Below are 19,935 nucleotides of genomic sequence, written 5' to 3'. Positions count from 1 at the left end.
CACACACACACACACAGACACACACACACGCAGACCCTCTGGGACTCACAGACACACACACACGCAGACCCTCTGGGACTCACACACACACACACACACACACACACACACACACACACACACATACACGCAGACCCTCTGGGACTCACACACACACACACACATCCTCTGGGACTCTCACACACACACACACACACACACACACACAGACCCTCTGGGACTCACACACACACACACACACACACACACACACACACTCACACACACGGACCCTCTGGGACTCACAGACACACACACAGATCCTCTGGGACTCTCACACACACACACACACACACACACACACAGACCCTCTGGGACTCTCACACACACACACACACACACACACACACACACACACACTCACACACACGGACCCTCTGGGACTCACAGACACACACACAGATCCTCTGGGACTCTCACACACACACACACACACACACACGGACCCTCTGGGACTCACAGACACACACACAGATCCTCTGGGACTCTCACACACACACACACACACACTCACACACACGGACCCTCTGGGACTCACAGAAGACGGTGATGATGACACTGGAGCTGGTGGCCAATGCTAAGGCCTCGTTCACGGCCTCACACACCAGGCTTGTCCCATCCACTGAGCGCTGGGCCACAAAGGTGGCATTGGAGGTTGTGGACCATCCGGTGCCCTGGGGAGAGGGTGGGCAGAGAGATGGTGAGGGATTGAGGGGGTCACTGTGGGACGGGCGGTGAGAAGGTGAGGGGGGAGCACCGCGCTGTGGGGCTGACTGACCTCTGGGTAGGTGGCCTCAGTCACGTTGAACTCCATGCCAATAGCCCACCATTGGAGTCGTGCAGGGGGATTACTGGCGGAGGCCTGGCAGGACACGGAGACTTCACTGCCCTCTGTGGCCTGGGGGGTCCCAGTGATCAGCACTCGTTCCGGTGGGACTGAGGGTAAATGGAAACTGGGTCAGTGTGTGCAAGAGAGAGAGAGGAAGGAGATGGAGATAGAGAGAGAGATGGAAAGAGAGATATACAGAGAGAGGGCAGAGAAATAGAGTGGGACAGAGAGGCAGAGAGATGGTGAGAGACAGGGAGAGAGAGAGGTCAGAGAGGGACAGACAGAGAGAAAGAGAGTGCGAGAGTTAAAGTGCATGTGTGAGAGTGAGAGAGAGATGAAGAGATAGTAGGAGAGACTGAGAGAAAGAAAGAAAGATGGATGGAGGGGAGAGACAGAGAGATAAATGTGTAAGAGATTTGCACTCACAGACCACGTGGAGAGAGATGTTGGTACTCAGCGGTGTCACTGTTACTTGGTTGCTAGCCACACAGCTGAGAGTGACCCTATTATCGTCCAGCGTTACAGGGTAGGACAGCACGCTCTTTGCTGGCCCCTTCTTCGTTCCTGTTTCCCAGATCATGGAAAGAACTGTGTCTTCCTGAATGTGGTTTACACAACACAATGTGTACACTGAGACTCGCTACCACAGACACGTAGAACACAGAACATAGAATGTAGAATACGGAACATAGAACACGGAACACAGAACACGGAACACAGAACACGGAACACAGAACATGGAACACATTGAGGAGCTCCTTCCCATCTCCTGTGGCAGGCTGAGAAAACCACAAAGGCAGGAAGTCTAAAACAAAGACCCTAATGTGGCAGGGGCACTCAGCAGATGAGGGAGGGGCAGCGGTAAAGATCTCAGGTCCAAAATGGACCGGAGTGATGGCCTCTTCCTGACTGTGAGGGCTTTAACCTGTCAGGCTGTGCCCTCACATCTGTCACGTACTGAACTCTGTCCCCCTAACTCAATTCATCCCAGTTGTCCAGTCACAGAAGCAGACCTTTCAGCCCATCTCCTCCCTGCTTGCTCATCTCGCATCTCTGAGGGTCCCAGTCACTTAGGTTCACACCATAATTCCTGGCTCCTCACACCTCCTGAAGACCCTGCTCATAGTCTCCAGAGGGGCGGTAAGGAGGCCAGCCTGTGATTGGATGACTGCACAGCTCTCTCCCCTGTGATTGGCTGTAACTCTCACTCCTCTGTGATTGGTTGTAATTTTCTTTGTGCATTTAACTTCTGTGATTGGCTGTGACTCCCCCCCCCCACCGCTTGGTTGCACCTCCCTTGGCATAACGCTCTCCCATCTGCGATCGGAGCCTCTCATTCTCTCAGCACGGCTACCCGCTGTGATTGGCTGTGACCATCTCTCCTGTCTGGCTGTATGCCTTGTCTTCTCTGATTGGCCGCCTCTCACCTTAAGCCACTGGAGGGTGGCCCATGGGTTGCCTCCTCCAGAAATGCAGGTCAGTTCAAGGGTTGTTCCTGCTCTCACTGGCTGCCCATCATAACCTTTGATCTTCGGCTTCTGCGGGGGGACTGGAGTAAAAGAGCACACAGCAAGGTCAGAATGCGAAGGATAAAGGTCAATGGTCAAACTGAAGCTACAGGTTTAAAGCGGGGGGTGACATGGAATGAATGAGAAAGGTTATGGGATCAGAAGAGAAGGAGGGTTCATGGGGTGGTGGAATGAAAGGGCAGTCACATGGTCAGAGGGGAACCGGGGAAGGGTCAGGGGTCATAGAGCCAAAGAGATGGGTCACAAGGTGAGAGAGGAAATGGGAAGACTCATGAGATCACAGAGTTGAAAGAGAGGGGTCACAAGGTCAGAGAGAAAAGGAGAAAGGTCATGGAGAGCTGAATCAGAGGAGGTCACAGGGTCAAAGAGGGAAGCAGGAGTCACAGAGTCAAGTGGCTGGATCAGAGAGGTCACAGGGTCAGGGGCAAAGTCATGTGGTCAACCAAATGAAGGAACGGGGACATGGATGAAATCGTACTGTGCTCTGCTCTCCTGCCACCTTCCCCAGTAGCACAATGTATGGGGTGGGTTCGTTACCTAGGCAATGAGTGTGAGTGAGGGGTTGGAGGTCAAATCTGGGGAGGTGGGGAGAGATGAAAGGGGATTAGTGTCAATGCTCAGCCGATCGTAGGCTCAGATACGATGGGCCAAGGAGTCTGCTTCCTGCACTAATGCAAGTCTCTGGGAGGGCAGAGAGTCAAAAGGAAGCATGGGGTGGCACTGTGGAAGTGTTAATCCCACCAGGAGATCTGTTCCTCTAGTGGAGATAAAAATAAAGAGAACTTCCAGTTTAAGGTGGGGCTGGTGAAACACAGTGACGACTTTCTGGCAGCAAACAAAACTACTAACTGCTCCATGAATTGCACTTTTTCTAGTAAACAATCGCTGCAATCACCAGCGTGTAACTTCCCTTTCGGAGTTGAGTTTTCGAACTGCCTGTACGACCTGGCATTTTTGTGGTGAGAACTGAAGTCGCGAAGGTGCAGGATGGTGGTGGTGGTGGTGTGGTGTGTACCGACCGAATCGAGGCAGCGGGGCCTGGGCCCGACGGCAGGGGATTGAGCCAATATTCTGCCACTGCAGGAGCGGACTTGGAGCCGATTTGGAATGGCAGAACCGAGGCAAGGCGGAGTCAAGGTGTCTAAGCGAGGAACAAAACCAAATACTTGACTGATCTAAGCACCAGGCCTGATTGGAAAGGTCAGCTGCAGCGGTGGGGCCCACGTGCGAGGAACGACCAGCTGTTTGGCCGATTTAAGCGTCGGGATGGATTGAGAAGGGCAGGGTGTCGGGGCCGGAGGTGACAGAAGGGCCAGTGTTCAGCTCACTGCTCAGTGACGTTTACTCGCCTCTGCACTGAACCGAGGCTGCGGCCTGAACTAATGGGCTCCTGGATCAGCGGCGACTGGCTTCGTGGCAGTGGACTCACTTTCGTGAACTTCACTTCTGCCTGTTATTTGCCTACTTTTGTTGCTTGCACGGTTTGTTTTTTTTGGGGGTGTTTGACAGTCGCATTTTTTAACGGGGTCCATTGGGTTTCTTTGCTTTGGGACTGTCTGTAAGGAGACGAATCTCAAGGTTGTGTACAGAATACAGACATTGAGTCCAGTAACAAGGTGTCACGACTACAAACTTTCCCTCAATGTCAACAAAACAAAAGAGCTGCTCATTGACTTCAGGAAGAAGGCAGTGCACGGGTTTCTGTCCACAATATGTTGCTGAGGTCGAGAGGGTTGAGAGTTTCAAGTCCCTAGGAGTGAACATCACTGATAGTCCGTCCTGGTCCAACCATGTAGATGATACGGCCAAGGAAGTATTTCCCAAGGAGGCTAAAGAAATTCAGTATGCCCCTGTTGACGCTCACCAGTTTTGACTAATGCACCTCGGAGAGCATCACAGATTGGTACAGCAACTGCTCCACTCATGACCACGAGGAACTGCAGACAGTCGTGGCCATAGCTCGGCATTTCATGGAAAACTCTACAGACTCTGTCTACTCTTCCCACTGCCTTAGGAAAACCACCAATGTCATCAAAGCCCCCTCTCACCCCAGATGTTCTCTCCCTTCGGGTAGGAGACACAAAAGTCTGAAAGCATGTCCCACCAGGTTCAAGGTCAGCTTCAGCCCTGTTGCTTTAATGGTTCCCCAGTACGACAAGATGAATTCTTGACCTCACAGTCTAACTTGTTATGACCATGCACCTTATTGTCTACCTGGACTGCAATTCTCTGGCACTGTTACATATTATTCTGCATTCTGTTATTGTTTTACCTTGTTCTACCTCAATGGACTGGGCAATGATCTGATCTGTATGGACAGTGTGCAAGTGTTTCACTGTAGCTTGGTACAGGCGACAATAATAAACCAATCAAACAAATTAATTTACCAAGTTAGATAGAGGAGATGGCAGGTATATTTTTCCCAGGGTTGAAAATTCTAATGCTAGAGGCCATGCATTTAAGGTCTATGAGATTATGAGAGGCATAGATAGAACAGACAGCTAGTGTCTTTTGCCTCAGGGTTGAAATCTCTAATACCACAGGGTGCATTTAAGGTGAGCGTGGGACAGTTCAAAGGAGATGTGAGGGAGAAGTTTGTTTTCCACACGGGGGTGGAATATGCTGCCGGGGTGAGGGGGGGGGTTGGTGGAGACAGATACGACAGAGGTGTTTAAGAGCACATGGATGTGCAGGGAATGAGGGTTATGGACATCAATTAGGCAGAAGGAATGACTTTACTTAGGCGTTTGATTACTTCAGCACAGAAGGACCTGGTCTTTATAAAGGAATTGTAAAGATAGTTATTTTTATTTAGAGATACAGCGTGTTAACAGGCTTCTCCTGCCCAACGATCCCATGCCACACAACAAGTCTGTGCTGACCAATTAACCTACTAACCAGCATGTCTTTGGAATGTGGGAGGAAACCAGGGCACCCGGAGGAAACCAAGGCACAAGGAGGCCATGGGGAGAACGTACAAACTCCTTATGGACAGCAGCAAGGATTGGACCTGGGTGACACACATTATAACAGCTTTACTCTAACCGAGTTCTGGAACTCTTTCCGAAACTTTCTTTGCCTTTAAACTCCTTTATGTGACAAAGCACAAATACAGTGGTCCCAATGTAACGTGGAGGTGAGATATGTAACACACGGACTGATCCAGTGCATTTCCCTCTTTCTGTGACCAACCGTCCGCGTGTTTGTTGATCTGAAGGCACTCACATAGAATGTTCATGGTGAAGTATGTAATCCGGGGATCGACCAAAGCCTGGTTCATCGCTAAACATCTCATCTCCTTGCCATTGTCCGAAATCTTTGCAATAAAACTGCAGAGACACAATACCCCAGTGAAAGGTGCTGGCCGTGCCCCAGGAGTGTGCGATGGGACGGTGTGGAGGGAGCTTCACTCTCTGTCTGACCCCGGGAGTGTGTGATGGGACGGTGTGGAGGGAGCTTCACTCTGTGTCTGACCCTGGGAGTGTGTGATGGGACAGTGTGGAGGGAGCTTCACTCTGTGTCTGACCCCGGGAGTGTGTGATGGGACGGTGCAGAGGGAGATTCACTCCGTGTCTGACCCCGGGAGTGTGTGATGGGACGGTGCAGAGGGAGATTCACTCCGTGTCTGACCCCGGGAGTGTGTGATGGGACGGTGCAGAGGGAGCTGCACTCTGTGTCTGACCCTGGGAGTGTGTGATGGGACAGTGTGGAGGGAGCTTCACTCTGTGTCTGACCCCGGGAGTGTGTGATGGGACGGTGCAGAGGGAGATTCACTCCGTGTCTGACCCCGGGAGTGTGTGATGGGACGGTGCAGAGGGAGCTGCACTCTGTGTCTGACCCCGGGAGTGTGTGATCGGACAGTGTGGAGGGAGCTGCACTCTGTGTCTGACCCCAGGAGTGTGTGATGGGACGGTGCAGAGGGAGCTGCACTCTGTGTCTGACCCCAGGAGTGTGTGATGGGACGGTGCAGAGGGAGATTCACTCCGTGTCTGAACCCGGGAGTGTGTGATGGGACGGTGCAGAGGGAGCTTCACTCTGTGTCTGACTTTGAGACTGTAAGATGGGATGCTGTGAGATAGCGTCTCCCTGTATCTGACCGGTGATCAATAGGACGCTGCCATCTGTCGATCTTAGCTCACCTGATGGTGGACAGCGTACTGAAGACTTTTTGGTTTGAACCTTGTTTGACAGTGGTCTTTACTGGAGTAATGATCTTGTCCCCTGTGAGTAGAAACAGATGTCAGGCAAATGCAAACTTCTGTAAATGCTGGAAACATGCTTCTTAAAGCAAAAAGAGGAGAGAAACACTCTGGGGTTTAGGTTATAGTAAAGAGAACCAGAAAAGAAAATTATATGCAATTCTGGTCACTACACTATAGGAAAGGTGTGTCTGCACTGTACATGGAAGCCATCCTCCATTAGATTTCCGAACAGTCAATGAACTGACCTCGCTATTTCACTTTTGTACTATGTATTTTGTATTTGATAATTTATTGTTTAGTCTTACCCTGTTATATATCAATTATCTATCCATCTACCTCTTGATTTATTTATATATCTGTCTACAGTATCTATCAATCTATTTAATTATCTATCTAATCAATCTAATCTATCTTTATTTTTCATTTTCTTTATGGTTTTTTATTTTTTTCTACTACTGCAGAGCAAAAATCCAATATATTTTCAGTGATAATAAATCTGATGTTGATTCTGATAGTGACATTGACTGGGACACCAGACTGTCTGATAGTGACATTGCCTGGGACACCAGACTGTCTGATAATGACCGTTCCTGCGATACCAGACTTTAATTACAGGGAGAGCTCATACAGGCTGAACCTGTTTTCCCCAGAGCGTCAGAAACTGCTGGGAGACCTGCAGGAAGGGCATTAAGTTACGAGGCGTGGAGGTTTGGAAAGCTTTTCGCATGGTAGAGGTTTCCAGAAATGAGGGGGCATAGGTTTAAGGTGAGAGGAGATTTAGAGGGAACCATAGGGGTGAGCCTTGTTATGCCAGAGAAGGTTTGATTCCCTCCCCTTCCTCCCCACGCTCTCACTTCTCTCCCCAATCTCAAACTGTCTTCTCCTCACCTGTCTCACTCTACCTTTCCCCCGCATTATCCCTCTCCCCCTTACCCTTGACGATGACGATGTTGGACACGGGTTTTGAGTCCTGTGCTTCACATGTTAGTGAATACTGCTTTCCAGCCACCCAGTCTGGGATGTCCCCTACAGCCAGCTCCTGGAAATGTGGACCTCTCGGGGGAACTGCAGAGAGACTGCTTTAGTTATTGGAGGAGACAAAAGCAACAGGGAGAAACAAGAATCCCACAGTGACAATTACTTCTCAATTCCCAAGTACCCATTCAGAGAACACATGATCCCACAACCAATCCCTATTTGAACTTGCACCAGGGCTGTTAAATGACTGAATGCTAAACCATTAATTTCTCTGTAATTTCCTGCAAAAAATAATCCTGCTTTTATCGGTAGACGGTGCTGCAGTTTGAAGCCAAATTCTGTATTTCCTGCAAGGTTTGGACAGACAGAAAATTAAAGCGAATGCAAAATAAAATACTGAAATAAAAAATGGAAAATTCTGGCCAAGTCAGATACTGTCTGGCTGAGGTTTTCCATCATTTCTGTTCTCAGACACTTCATTTTCTCTCTGCCAGAAGGTGAATGAGATAGCTCATCATGATTGTGTGTGTGTTTGAGCCCCACCCCCCAAATGAGGGTGTCCAAGTGGTTAAGGCGTTCGTTTAGTGATCTGAAGGACGCCAGTTCGAGCCTTAGCTGAGGCAGCGTGTTGTGTCCTTGAGCAAGGCACTTAACCACACATTTCTCTATGTCTGTGTGAGGAGTGGCACGCCACACAGTCTTTCGTTCCGAGCCTTGTAAGGCATGAAAATGCCCAACGCTGGCCTCTTAGGCCTGAGTCGACGATCCCTCCCTCCTCCCCCCTCCCAGTGAAAGTCAGTATGTGTCTCCTGTCCCCCAATAAAGGTCAGTGTGCGGGCGTCCCCGTTGAGAGAGAGAGAGAAAGAAAGAGACCCTACCCATACTCCCCACCCCTCCCTGTCGATACTCACTCAGGACCTGGAGCCAGGCAGTTCGGGAAATGAGTCCTGGGCCAGAATCCGACCGTCCAACCTGGCAGTGGTAACTCCCCTCATCCACCAGCCTCACCTTCTCCACCTGCAGGTCAAACACCCCTGGGGGTGATCAGGGGTCAGAGGTTAGAGCGGCCCAGCAGCATCCCATCCGGAGGGAGGTAAGGTCGGGATGACAGTGCAGCTTAAAGTTCAGAGACCACGCCGAGTTAGCTGGAGGGACAGGTAGTGTTGAGGAATCAGGGAGTCTGCAGAAAGACTCGGACAGAGTAGAAGAAAGGGCATAGAAGTGGCAGGTGGAATTGTAAAGTCATGCACTCTGGTGGAATACTATTTTCTCCTTTCAATATTTTTATTAATATTATATAAATTGCATGAATGCAAATACAAAATTCATAAGGTTACAAGTAATACGAATTACATTACATTTAAATGACAGTAATATGATCACATATTCCAAATCAATCATGTAGAAAAAAAGATTGAATTATGAACTGAAATAAAATAAAATAATTTTATTTTTTTTTAAATCTACCCCCACTACCAAAATGAGCTGGTAGGTAAAAAAAAAAAGAGAAGAAAAAAATACCTTACCATATATTATTATAATAATAATGGCTCAGATCCGTACTTTAATAACAGTTCAAAGATTATGAAAATAACTCAGAAAGGGTCCCCATAATATTAGAAAATCATGTTTATAATCAGAAATTGAACAACGAATCTTCTCTAGATCAAGGATGACATAACATCAGATAGCTATTGAACATGAGTGGGCGATTTCAGGATTTGTTTGATGGAGGGAATCTCTTTTCTTTTATGCAACTTTCAACAAAATTTAACCTTTCCAATACGCACTTTTTTTGTTACTTACAGATTAGAGATTTTTTAAGATCTCAATTACATACATTTCCTACAAGTCCAGATAAGAATATAATAGATACAATTTTTAATCTGAAACCCTTTGACAATGGTTCAATATCTTACATTTACGATCTGCTGTTGGGACTGAAAAAGGTCTCCAGACAAATTAAAGGAGACTGGGAAAAGGATTTACAGATTTTCATTTCAGAAGAAAGCTGGAAGGTTATTTTAAAATTGATTAATTCTTCATCATTATGTGCTCGTCATTCTTTATCACAATTCAAAGTGGTACATAGAGTTCATACGTCTAAAGACAAGCTCTCTCGTTTCTACGCAGATATTTCCCCTTACTGTGATAGATGTACTAATGGAGTGGCCACACTAATTCATATGTTTTGGTCATGTCCGAGCCTTGAAAAATTTTGGAAAGACGTATTTCAAACTTTTTCTGTAATTTTCAATGTTAGTTTTAAGCCCTATCCCTTGACTGCCATGTTTGGTATTGTTGAGGATGGTGCTACAATACTGAAGCCATCTAACTTGCGGGTATTGGCCTTTATGTCTCTCATGGCCAGGAGGCCAATCTTGCTCAAGTGGAAGGAGGCCGCCCCACCCACTCATGTTCAATGGAAGACTATTTCCCAAACGGGGAAAAAAATTCAGAAATTGAAGGTGCAAAGGGACTCGTGCAGAATTCCCTAAAGATTAGCCTGCAGGTTGAATCGGAAGGCAAATGCAATGCCTGCCTTTATTTTGAGAGGGTTAGTCTATAAAAGCAAGGATGTAATGCTGAGGCTTTATAAGTGCAAAGTAAATTTATCACCAAAGTTACCATAAGCTACCTCGAGATTCAATTTCTTGCAGGCATTTATAAGAAAATGAGACTACAATAGAATTCATGAAAACTCTACATAAACAATGACTGACAAACAACCAATGAGCAAAAGAAGACAAAATGCAAACAAAAATAGTACTGAGAACATGAGTTGTAAAGAGTCTTTGAAAACTAGGCTGTAGGTCAGTGTTGAGGTGAGTGAGGTTATGCACGCTATTTCAGGAGTCTGATGGTTGTAGGGTAAAAACTGTTCCTGAACCTGGTGATGTGGAACCTAAGGCTCTTGTCCGATGGTAGTAGTAGGAAGGGGCATGGCCTTGGTGGTGGGAGGTCCTTGATGAAGTTGGCCCCTTTCTCCGTGTAAGTATGTTGAATGGTGGGGAGAGCTTTGCCTGTGATGGGCTGGGCTCTGTCCACCACCCTGTGTGGCCTTTTCCACACCAGGCCAGAGTCAGGATACTTCGACTGCATCTCCACTGTGCTCCTATCTGTAAGGTGGTGGTCAGACCATACTTCGAATATTGTCAGCAGTTCTGGGCCTTGTATCTAAGGATGTGTGGCACAGGAGAGGGTCCAGAAGAGGTCCCAAAACTAAAAGGCTTAATGTATGAGGAGTATTTGATGCCTGTGGTCTGTCGAGCTCAGAAGGATGTTGGGGGGCGGTCTCTTTGAAACCTCCCAGATACTGATAGGCCTGGATAGAACAAACATGGAGAAGGTGTTTCCATCAGTGGGAGAGTCTAGGACCAGAGGGCACGGCCTCAGAATAAAGGGCTGTCCCTTTAACAGAGCTGAGTAGGAACTGCTTCAGCCAGAGGCTGGTGGATCTCTGGAACTCACGGATAGTGAAGACCAGGTCACTGGGTGTTGGATCAAGATCTTCAATTTTAAATCTTGAACTTAAGGCAGACATTGACAGGCTCTTGGTCGGTGATGAGAGTTACAGTTTAAGGGGAGAAGGTGGGAGAATGGAATTGGTAAAAAAAAATACAGCCATGATTGAATGGAGGGGAACATTTGATGAGCCCTTATAAGTAATGGTCTTTTGCCAGACTGTGTATCTTTACCTGCAGCTTGGTCACCAGACATGCTATAGCGGGGAAAGCCCGGCAAGTTTCGATCTGGCCCCAACAGCAGCCCATCCTTCACCCACTGGACAGGACCAGAGATGCCTTCCACCTCGCACTCCAGGAAACTTGTCTCACCCTCGATCGAGGTCCTGTTCTCCGGTTCCTTCCTGAACATCTGTCTCGGCACGGTTCCTGTTGAGAGGAATCAATACAAAGGAAACTCTGTGTCCGACTCTGGGAGTGTGTGATGGGACAGTGTGGAGGGAGCTTCACTCTGTGTCTGACCCCGGGAGTGTGTGATGGGACAGTGTGGAGAGAGCTTCACTCTGTGTCTGACCCCGGGAGTGTGTGATGGGACGGTGTGGAGGGAGCTTCACTCTGTGTCTGACCCCGGGAGTGTGTGATGGGACAGTGTGGAGAGAGCTTCACTCTGTGTCTGACCCCGGGAGTGTGTGATGGGACGTGTAGAGAGCACCTTGCTCCGTGTCTGACCCTGGGAGTGTGTGATGGGATGATGTAGAGGGCACCTTGCTCTGTTCCTGACCCTGGGAGTGTGCGATGTGATGGTGTAGAGGGAGCCTCGTTATATCTGACCCTGAGAGTGTGCGATGGGACGGTGCGGAGGGAGCCTCACTCTGTGTCTGACTAATGTACAAGACATTGGTGAGGCCACTCTTGGCGTATTGTGTGTAGCGCTGGTCACCCAGCCATAGGAAAGCATTATTAAGCAGGAAAGAGTTCAGGGGAGATTTACATGGTTTTGGCCAAGATTTGAGGGCCTGAATTATGGAACGAGGGTGAGCAGGTTGGGCAATTTTCATTGGAGTGCAGGAGAATGTGGGATGGCCTGAGAGATGATATTACAAAGATATATAAAATCATGAGGGGTACGGGTAGGATGAATGCAAACAGTCTTTTTTCACAGGTTCGGGGAATCAAGTACTAGAGGGCACAGGTTTAATGTGAGAGGGAGATTTAATAGGAACCTGAGGGGTAACTTTTTCACCCAGTGCGTGTTGGGTATGTAGAACGAGCTGCCAGAGGAAGTGGTTGAGGTAGGTACATTAATTACATTTAAAAGGAAATTGGACAGGTATGTGGATAGGGAAGGTTTAGAGGGAGACTCGGATAAAAGGGCTAGATCGTGTGGTAATCATAGTCGGCATGAATGAGTTGGGCCTGTTTTTGGAATGTGTGCCTCTGTAAATACATTGGATGGGTTGGATTTCTTTGCTAAGGAGCTAGCACCAAGCCATTGGGCTGAATGGTCTATTTTCAATTACCCAGCCCACCTGTCTCTGAATTGGCTGACCCTCAACAGCGGGAGGGTGGGGGTGTGGAGTGTGAGTGTAAGGTCCATGACCCACCTCTGAGTCCGGCCACCAGCAGCAGGGAGACCAGCCAGGCCTTCATTCCCTTGGGTTGGAGCGCAGGCCTCAGTGTCCCAAGAGGGGGTGCAGGGTTCGGGGTGAAGCTTCTGATGGAGGAGCCAGAATCTGCAGAGGACAGGATCGATCAACGACACTCGAAAAACTCAAAGTTGCTGACCCGAGTTGGTGGAAATTTTTGCCATGTCCCTCAGCTGCTTGGAGACAGAGGATCGATCACCTGTTAGTGTGTGGTGATGTCTGGCCCCACCCCGCGTGGAATATTTCCCTGCACACCTCCCCAGTGACATCCCCATTTCTCAGTCTCCCCCACCACCTGGGGAAGGTGGAGGATCACCACCAACGAGAAACTCAGCTGGTCAGACACGGAGACACCGTGGCCACAGGAGCAGGTCAGAGACTGGGGATCCCAGAGTGGGACTCATTCCCTGACACTCTTATCGCCTTTCCCTCCTCTACAGGTCAGGAGAATGATGGGGACACTCCCACTTACCTGGGAGGAGTTAATTAGTTAAAGTTAAAGTCTGTCCCGAGACTTACAGGCTCATCAGGCCAGTGCTTATGTCAGTTTCAGCAACTGAGACTCCCCCCCCCCCACCCCAGATAGGACGCCAGTCTATCGCGAGGTTAACCCCCAGCATTTTGCCGGTGCCCATTTTCAGCTGGGTCGACTGGACCCATCCTCCAGTGAGGGTCTACGCGTGTGTGTGTGAGTGAGGTGAGTGTCAGTTTGTGCAAATATGTGCAGGTACAGGGTCCATTCCAGATAGTTCCGAGTTCACTACAGTACATCCCACCAGCCCACATCACACAGAACTCATCAACAGTTAATTAAATCTCCTCCCACTCTCGCTCAGGGAATTTCAATCATCTCGCCTCCTGCTCAGAAATTTTTAGCTCCTCTCCCCCTCGCTGGCCCGCTTAATCCTCCCAATCCCTCTCTGAACCCCCAGCTCACATCAGCCCTCTCACACCCAACTCAGATCCTAGCGACCTGTTCTCAGTGTGAACCAGTCCCCATCAACTCCTGAGCCCCTGAGCCCAACCCCTATGACCTTCATCCCCTCCCTCTCTTCTCTCCCCCTTCCCTTTCACATTCTCCCTCCTTGTTCTTTTTCCCCCTTTCCTTGTTATCTCCCTTCATCTCCTCCACTCCACTCTCCCTTCCCTGTGTCTCTCTTCTCTCTCCTCTCCATCTTCCTCATCTCCTGCCCTCCCCTCCCTATGTCCCTATGCTACGTTCTTTCCTTGTGTCTCCTCTCTGTCCTCACTCGCTTTATTTCTCTTCAGTTGTCTTCTCTTTGTCTCTCATACACACACATTATCACCTTGTCCTGTTTTTCTCCCTCCATCTATCTACCCTCTTGTATTCTCATTCGTCTATCTAGCTTTCTTCTCCTTCCCTCTATCCCTCTCTCCATTCTCTCTCTCCCATCTCACCTCTTTCCTTATACTTTCCACAACCCCTGTCCACTATCTTTTGCTCATCTGCTGCTCGTTCCCTTCTTCCCTCCACCTCCTCTCCCCTCTGGCTCTTCCTCCCTCTACCCCAAACCCTCTCTTCTGTCTCCTTCCACCCCCACCCCCCAGACTTCTCCCCTCACCCTTCATCTGCCCCCATCCCTGCAGCTCACTGACCTGCTCTCTCTGCTGGCACCTCTCGATCTCAGCTGAACGTTGCCCTCCTGTGAGCTAAGCCTGCCTCTGACACATCTGGGAGGAGTTTCTCTCAACAGGAGCCAGCTGCTGCTTTGAAAAAAGCAGCTCCCCCATGTTAATAGGGAAAACACAAATACTGTACACAAGGAATGTTCAGCTAGAGTGAAACTGTTGATCCACTGACCCCTGTATTCTCCAATCACCTCTCCCTCCCTCCCTCTCTTTTTTCTTTCTGTCTCATCTTCCCTTAAGGTCTCTTTCTCAGACATTCTTTTCTGTTTTATCTCTCCCTCCTCTTTTCATCCCCTTCTCTCCAACATCCCTTCTTGTTCTCATTCTCTCCTGCTCTCTCCCCTCTGGCCTATTCCCCTCTCCCTCCTCACTCTCCCTTTCCCTTTGTCCCACTATCCCCCTTCCTTCCCTCTTTCCTTGTTCTCTCTCTCTCTCTGTCTCCACAACCATCTCTCCCCCAACAGGACAGGTTCAGGTATGTGTACGGTCGACACACGCGTCAGGAATTTGATGGGACACTGCCTACCTGCCTGGGTGAGTGTGGCTCCAACAATTAGTCTCACATCAGCCTAACTAGTCCAGGCTGACCACAGGGCCCACCAAGCCAGTCCCACTCGCCCGGGTTTGTCCCAGCTCCCTCTAAACCTTTCCTGTCCATGTTGATTTTAAATGTTGTTATTGTTCCTGCCCTCACCCAGGGATCAGAAGAACAAAGGGTGAACATATTTCACAGCATAAGGCAGTGATGTTAACCCTGATTCCGATACATTTACGACACAGTTGGATAGATTTTTGCATAGCAGGGGAATTAAGGGTTCTGGGGAAAAGGCAGACTGATGCAGCTAAGGCCAGCTGTGACCTTATTGAATGGCAGAGCAGGTTCAGCGGGCCAGATGGCCGAATCCTGCTCCTGTTCCTTCTCATGTCCCAAAACAGCCTCGTTAACATCTAGTACAACTGCATTATCCAATATCCCAAATCCCACCCTCCAGAAATGAGGAGCTCATCGTCCAGTCCAGAGCAGCCCGCTCGATCGGCACCCGATCCACACGCACACACTTTAAACACTCCCCCAGTTACAGCTTCGGTTTTAAACACACACAAAACTCCCGGAGGAACTTAGCAAGTAAGGCAGCATCTCCATGTCCATGGTCTTCTGCTGCTGTAGCCCATCCACTTCAAGATTCGACGCGTTGTGCTTAAAGAGATGCTCCTCTGCACTACAGCACGAGTTTCTGTCACCTTCCTATCAGCTTGGACCAGTCTGGCCATTCCCCTCTGAACCCTCTCGTTAATAGGGCGTTTTCACCCACAGAACTACCACTCACTGGATGAATTTTTTTTCCATTTTTCTCAGCATTCTCTGTAAACTCGTATGTCAAAACCCCTAGGAGATCAGCAGTTTCTGAGGAACTCAAACCACCCATTCTGGCACCGACAATCGTTTCACCGTCAAAGTCACTTAGATCACGTTTCTTTCTCATTCCGGTGTTTGGTCTGAGCAACCAAACCACTTAACCTTGTCTACACACATTTATGCATTGAGTTGCTGCCACGTGATTGGCTGATTGACGAGCAGGTGTAGAGGTGTACCTAATAAATTGGCCACTGAGTACAGTATATATGGACAGTACAGGTCCTTTGGCCTGCGATGTTGAGCTGACCTTTTACCTACACTAAGATCAATCAAATGTTTCCCTCCCACATATCCCTCTATTCCTCTTTCATCCATGTGCTTATCTATTAAGTCTATTAAATGCCCCTAATACATCAGCCTCTACCACCACCTCTAGCACCATGCACCCACCACACCCTGTGTAAAAAAAATTACTTCTGATATCCCTCCTACACTAAAAATTATGCCCCCCAATCCTCGTATTAGCCATTTCCACCTATAGAAAAAGTTTATGGCTATGCCTCTGATCAAGTTATCTCTCATCCTCCTCCACTCTAAAAAGCCCTCATTCAAACTATCCGCATAAGACATTCTCTATAATCCAGGCAGTAGCCTGGTAAATTTCCTGTGCACCCACATCCTTCCTATAATAATTAACAATAACTTTATTTCTGCAGCACCTTTCATACATTAAGATGCAGGCTCAAAGTGCTTTACATAAATTGTAAAGATAAATCAATACAGCCATAAAAATATGAGACAAAATTAAAAATCACAAGACAAACATTGCAGAGAATGAAATGCAATCAGGTACAGCAAATTGTATAAATGTTATCAACGTCAACAGACAGTAAGTAATCCTGTAAACTGGACAAATCTGAAAAGTAGGTTTTTAGACATGTTTGAAGCATTCCACAGTACTAATTTGGCTTAAGTCAGTCGGTACAGTATTCCAGATTTTTGGTGCATTAAGAGCAAAAGGGCCGCATCACCAGTTCTATAGTCTGGGAATACTACACAAACCTGTATTTGGGGATCTAAGATGATGATTGGGGACGCAAGCAATGAAGCAACCAGAACCGGACACAACATTGCAAATGTTGGAAGAGTTTGATGGAGGGGAATTACATTTGGAGGAGTCTTCATTCCTTTCCTCAGATGCTGGCTGACTTGCTGAGTTCCTCCAGTATTTTGTTTGTGTTGCTCTGGATTTTCAGCAGCTGCAGGATCCATTGATGTGTCTATCCACTGCCAACTCTTCCTCTGCCCTCTTTTATACACACACACACACACACACACACACAAAGTAGAGGTGCTGCTGCCGTGCTTTCTTCACAATGGCGCTTACATGCTGGACCCAAGACAGATCCTCTGAAGGGTTAAAGCTGAGTACGTTAAGATGCTGACCTTCTCTATGTCACATCCACAGACTCTGCCATGGGGTTTGCATGCCCTCGCAGGCGAGCTGAGAAACGCATTCGGCTATTCCGCTCGTAAGCATGCACGTTCCGGCTAATTAGTGTGTTATTGTGGTGGTATTTAACTCCCCTCCTCTCTTTCCAGTCTTGTCGAAACTTGACCAAAGGCAAAGCAACATCTATGCTCCGTGCTCACCTTTGTCCTTTCTGGACCACCGTGTTGATTGACACCGTAAAGGAGAACTATTTATTTAGTATTTAGTTACTGCTTCCACCCACAGTGTTGGCATTAATTTTCAGTTTGAGAGCCTTAGTTGACGGCCCTGTTGGCCAGGCATTTATTGATTTCCCTTTAATTCTGCACAGTTCTTACGAAAGTTGGTGAACTGTTGATCCACTTCAGTGTCCCTCTCTTCACTCTTAGGCCATAACTGCAAATTCTTGTCAATCCACCCCTGATCCCCCCAATGAGTACTGGTTCACCGACCTCCAGTTTCCTCCTTCTGAAGTCGGTAATCATCTCCGTGATCTTGCTGATTTTGAGTAAGAGGTTGTTGTTCAGATTTTCTCCAAGCTGATTCATCACCACCTTATATTTAGTCAACAACAGTAGCGTCATCATCAGACCTAAATTTGGCATTGGAGTGGCACTTAGCCTCAGTCATGAGTGTGACTCGAGTAGAGCAGGGGGCTAAGCACACAGCCTTGTAGTGTATCTGCACTGAGGGAGATTGTGGAGGAGATGTTGTTGCCAATCCAGACTGACTGGGGGTCTGCAAGTGAGGGAATCGGAGATCTAGTTGCACAAGGATGGATTGAGGCCAAGGACTTGAAGCTTATTGATTAGTTTTGACGGGGTGATGGTATTGAATGCAGAGCTGTGGTCGGTGAAGAACATCCCAAGACATGTATCTTCACTGTCCAGATGTTCCAAGATTGAGTGAAGAACCAATGAAACAGAGGGTTAAGGAGGGAGGGGCAGGGGAAGGAGGGGCAGGGGAAGGAGAGGCAGGGGAAGGAGGAGGAGGACTCCAAGCATGAAGGATGGACAGTGAAGTGGAGATGGACATGAGAGATGCCCTGTTATCACCCCCATACCAACCTCTCCCCACCCCCTCCCGTGTGTCACCCGTACCTTTGCACTGGTCTCATCTCACAAGAGAAGAACATAAAAGAATTTTTATTGATCACGGAATACAACCTTGTGGCCAACACGTGGGTCTTGCTGTCCACCAGCAGAGGGAAGAGGACGGCCTGCACGTGGATCTTGCTGATCACCAGCTGGGAGGACCCAGCACACGAGTCTCACTCTCCGCTGGCAGAAACGACGGCCAGAATGTGGGGCTGCCAGGCCACAGCAGGACAAAACTAGATGGTCTTCTGGAGAGCCCAAAGAGGTTCCTCGATCTGAACTGATGACTCAAGTTTACCAGATCGGAACATATGTGAGCAAACCAGGAATACAGCATAAATTCCAACTTAAAATATCTATTTAAAAATATAATACATTACAAGAATATAAAAATTTCTATCAACCAAAGAGGACTTTTCATATATACAGAACCGAATATTCCCCACACAACACCAAGGTCAGACACAGAGTGAAACTCCCTCCACACCGTCCCATCACACACTCCCGGGGTCAGACACAGAGTGAAACTCCCTCCACACCGTCCCATCACACACTCCCGGGGTCAGACACAGAGTGAAGCTCCCTCCACACTGTCCCATCACACACTCCCAGGGTCAGACAGAGTGAAGCTCCCTCCACATAGTCCCATCACACACTCACGGGGCCAGACAGAGTGAAGCTCCCTCCACATTGTCCCATCACACTCCCATGGGGTCAGACACAGAGTGAAGCTCCCTCCACGCTGTCCTATCACACACTCCCGGGGTCAGACACAGGTCAAAGCTCCCCCCATACCGTCCCATCACAAACTCCCAGGGTCAGTCACAGAATGAAACTCCCTCTAAACTGTCCCATCACACAATCCAAGGGTCAGTTGTAGAGTGAAGCTCCCTCCACACCGTCCCATCAGACACTGCTGGGGTTAGTGAGGTGGGAAACAATTCAAGTCTCAGGAAATGAATCCTTATTCCAAATTCTGGCGAGGAATATTGTGGGTTATTGAAGCACAGGAAGACGGAATTATGTACAATAGATCCCTGGTCGGGGGGAGAAATCGGGTCCCCAGTGTCGGTCGATCAACAGTATATAGACGGAGCCTCTCTCAGAGACTTGTCTGCTCCCGAATCCATTCCCGCAGCTTCGTCACACGACTGTACACACCCGGCTTGTTCTTCCGAGCACAACCTTCTCCCCAGCTCACGATTCCCGCCAGGAACCACTTGCCCTTCTCCTGGCAGGAGAGGGGGCCACCGGAGTCACCCTGCGGATGGAGGAGGGAGGGAGGGAGGTGCTCAGGAGGGAGCGGGGGCAGATTGAAGGGAGGGAGAGGGAGGTAAAGAGGGGTCAGGAAGGAAGAAGAGAGGGAGAGGGGAAGGAGGAGTGAGTAGGGAAAGGGAAGGTGCAGAGGGATCAGGAGGGATGGAGAGGGAGGGGAGGAATAGGTTTTTGGCAGGGATGGAGGGAAGTGAAGCAGTAGGGGAGGGGAGGGGAAAGGAGTATGAACAGAATTCGTGAGACTGAGAATGTGAAAATGTACTTGGAATTTCTGAAGTGGTGTGGAGTTGAGGGAGAGTTGGCAGGAGGGATTGGAGGAGGGAAGAGGGGAAAGGGTGGGTGGAGGAAGGGAGTGAGGGAGGGTGGGGGTAAGAGGC

General features: G+C 48.7%; 2 protein-coding genes across 4 annotated transcripts in view; both read right to left on the bottom strand.

The window, feature by feature from the left end:
• LOC134341145 (nephrin-like) overlaps positions 1-17,770 on the bottom strand; it is a 20,130-nt gene extending 2,360 nt beyond the window's left edge. The window contains exons 1-11 of the mRNA XM_063038929.1: positions 17,635-17,770; positions 12,646-12,774; positions 11,276-11,470; positions 8,489-8,611; positions 7,533-7,664; positions 6,537-6,618; positions 5,623-5,726; positions 2,296-2,417; positions 1,295-1,466; positions 818-975; positions 578-713 (exon numbers count right to left, since the gene is read on the bottom strand). Of these exons, the coding sequence (XP_062894999.1) occupies positions 578-713; positions 818-975; positions 1,295-1,466; positions 2,296-2,417; positions 5,623-5,726; positions 6,537-6,618; positions 7,533-7,664; positions 8,489-8,611; positions 11,276-11,470; positions 12,646-12,774; positions 17,635-17,770 (1,489 nt within the window). The remainder of the gene's footprint in view (positions 1-577; positions 714-817; positions 976-1,294; positions 1,467-2,295; positions 2,418-5,622; positions 5,727-6,536; positions 6,619-7,532; positions 7,665-8,488; positions 8,612-11,275; positions 11,471-12,645; positions 12,775-17,634) is intronic.
• Positions 17,015-19,935, bottom strand: part of st14 (ST14 transmembrane serine protease matriptase) — a 52,875-nt gene continuing 49,954 nt past the window's right edge. For all 3 annotated transcript variants that reach the window (XM_063038947.1, XM_063038946.1, XM_063038948.1), the window contains exon 19: positions 17,015-19,544. In XM_063038947.1, coding sequence (XP_062895017.1) covers positions 19,386-19,544 — 159 coding nt within the window. In that variant the 3' untranslated portion in view covers positions 17,015-19,385. The remainder of the gene's footprint in view (positions 19,545-19,935) is intronic.

The sequence above is a fragment of the Mobula hypostoma genome, assembly GCF_963921235.1.
Source record: "Mobula hypostoma chromosome 8 unlocalized genomic scaffold, sMobHyp1.1 SUPER_8_unloc_1, whole genome shotgun sequence".
NCBI lineage: Eukaryota > Metazoa > Chordata > Chondrichthyes > Myliobatiformes > Myliobatidae > Mobula > Mobula hypostoma.
Note: the sequence above shows the minus strand (reverse complement) of the source record. Positions and strands in the feature narration are given on the sequence as shown.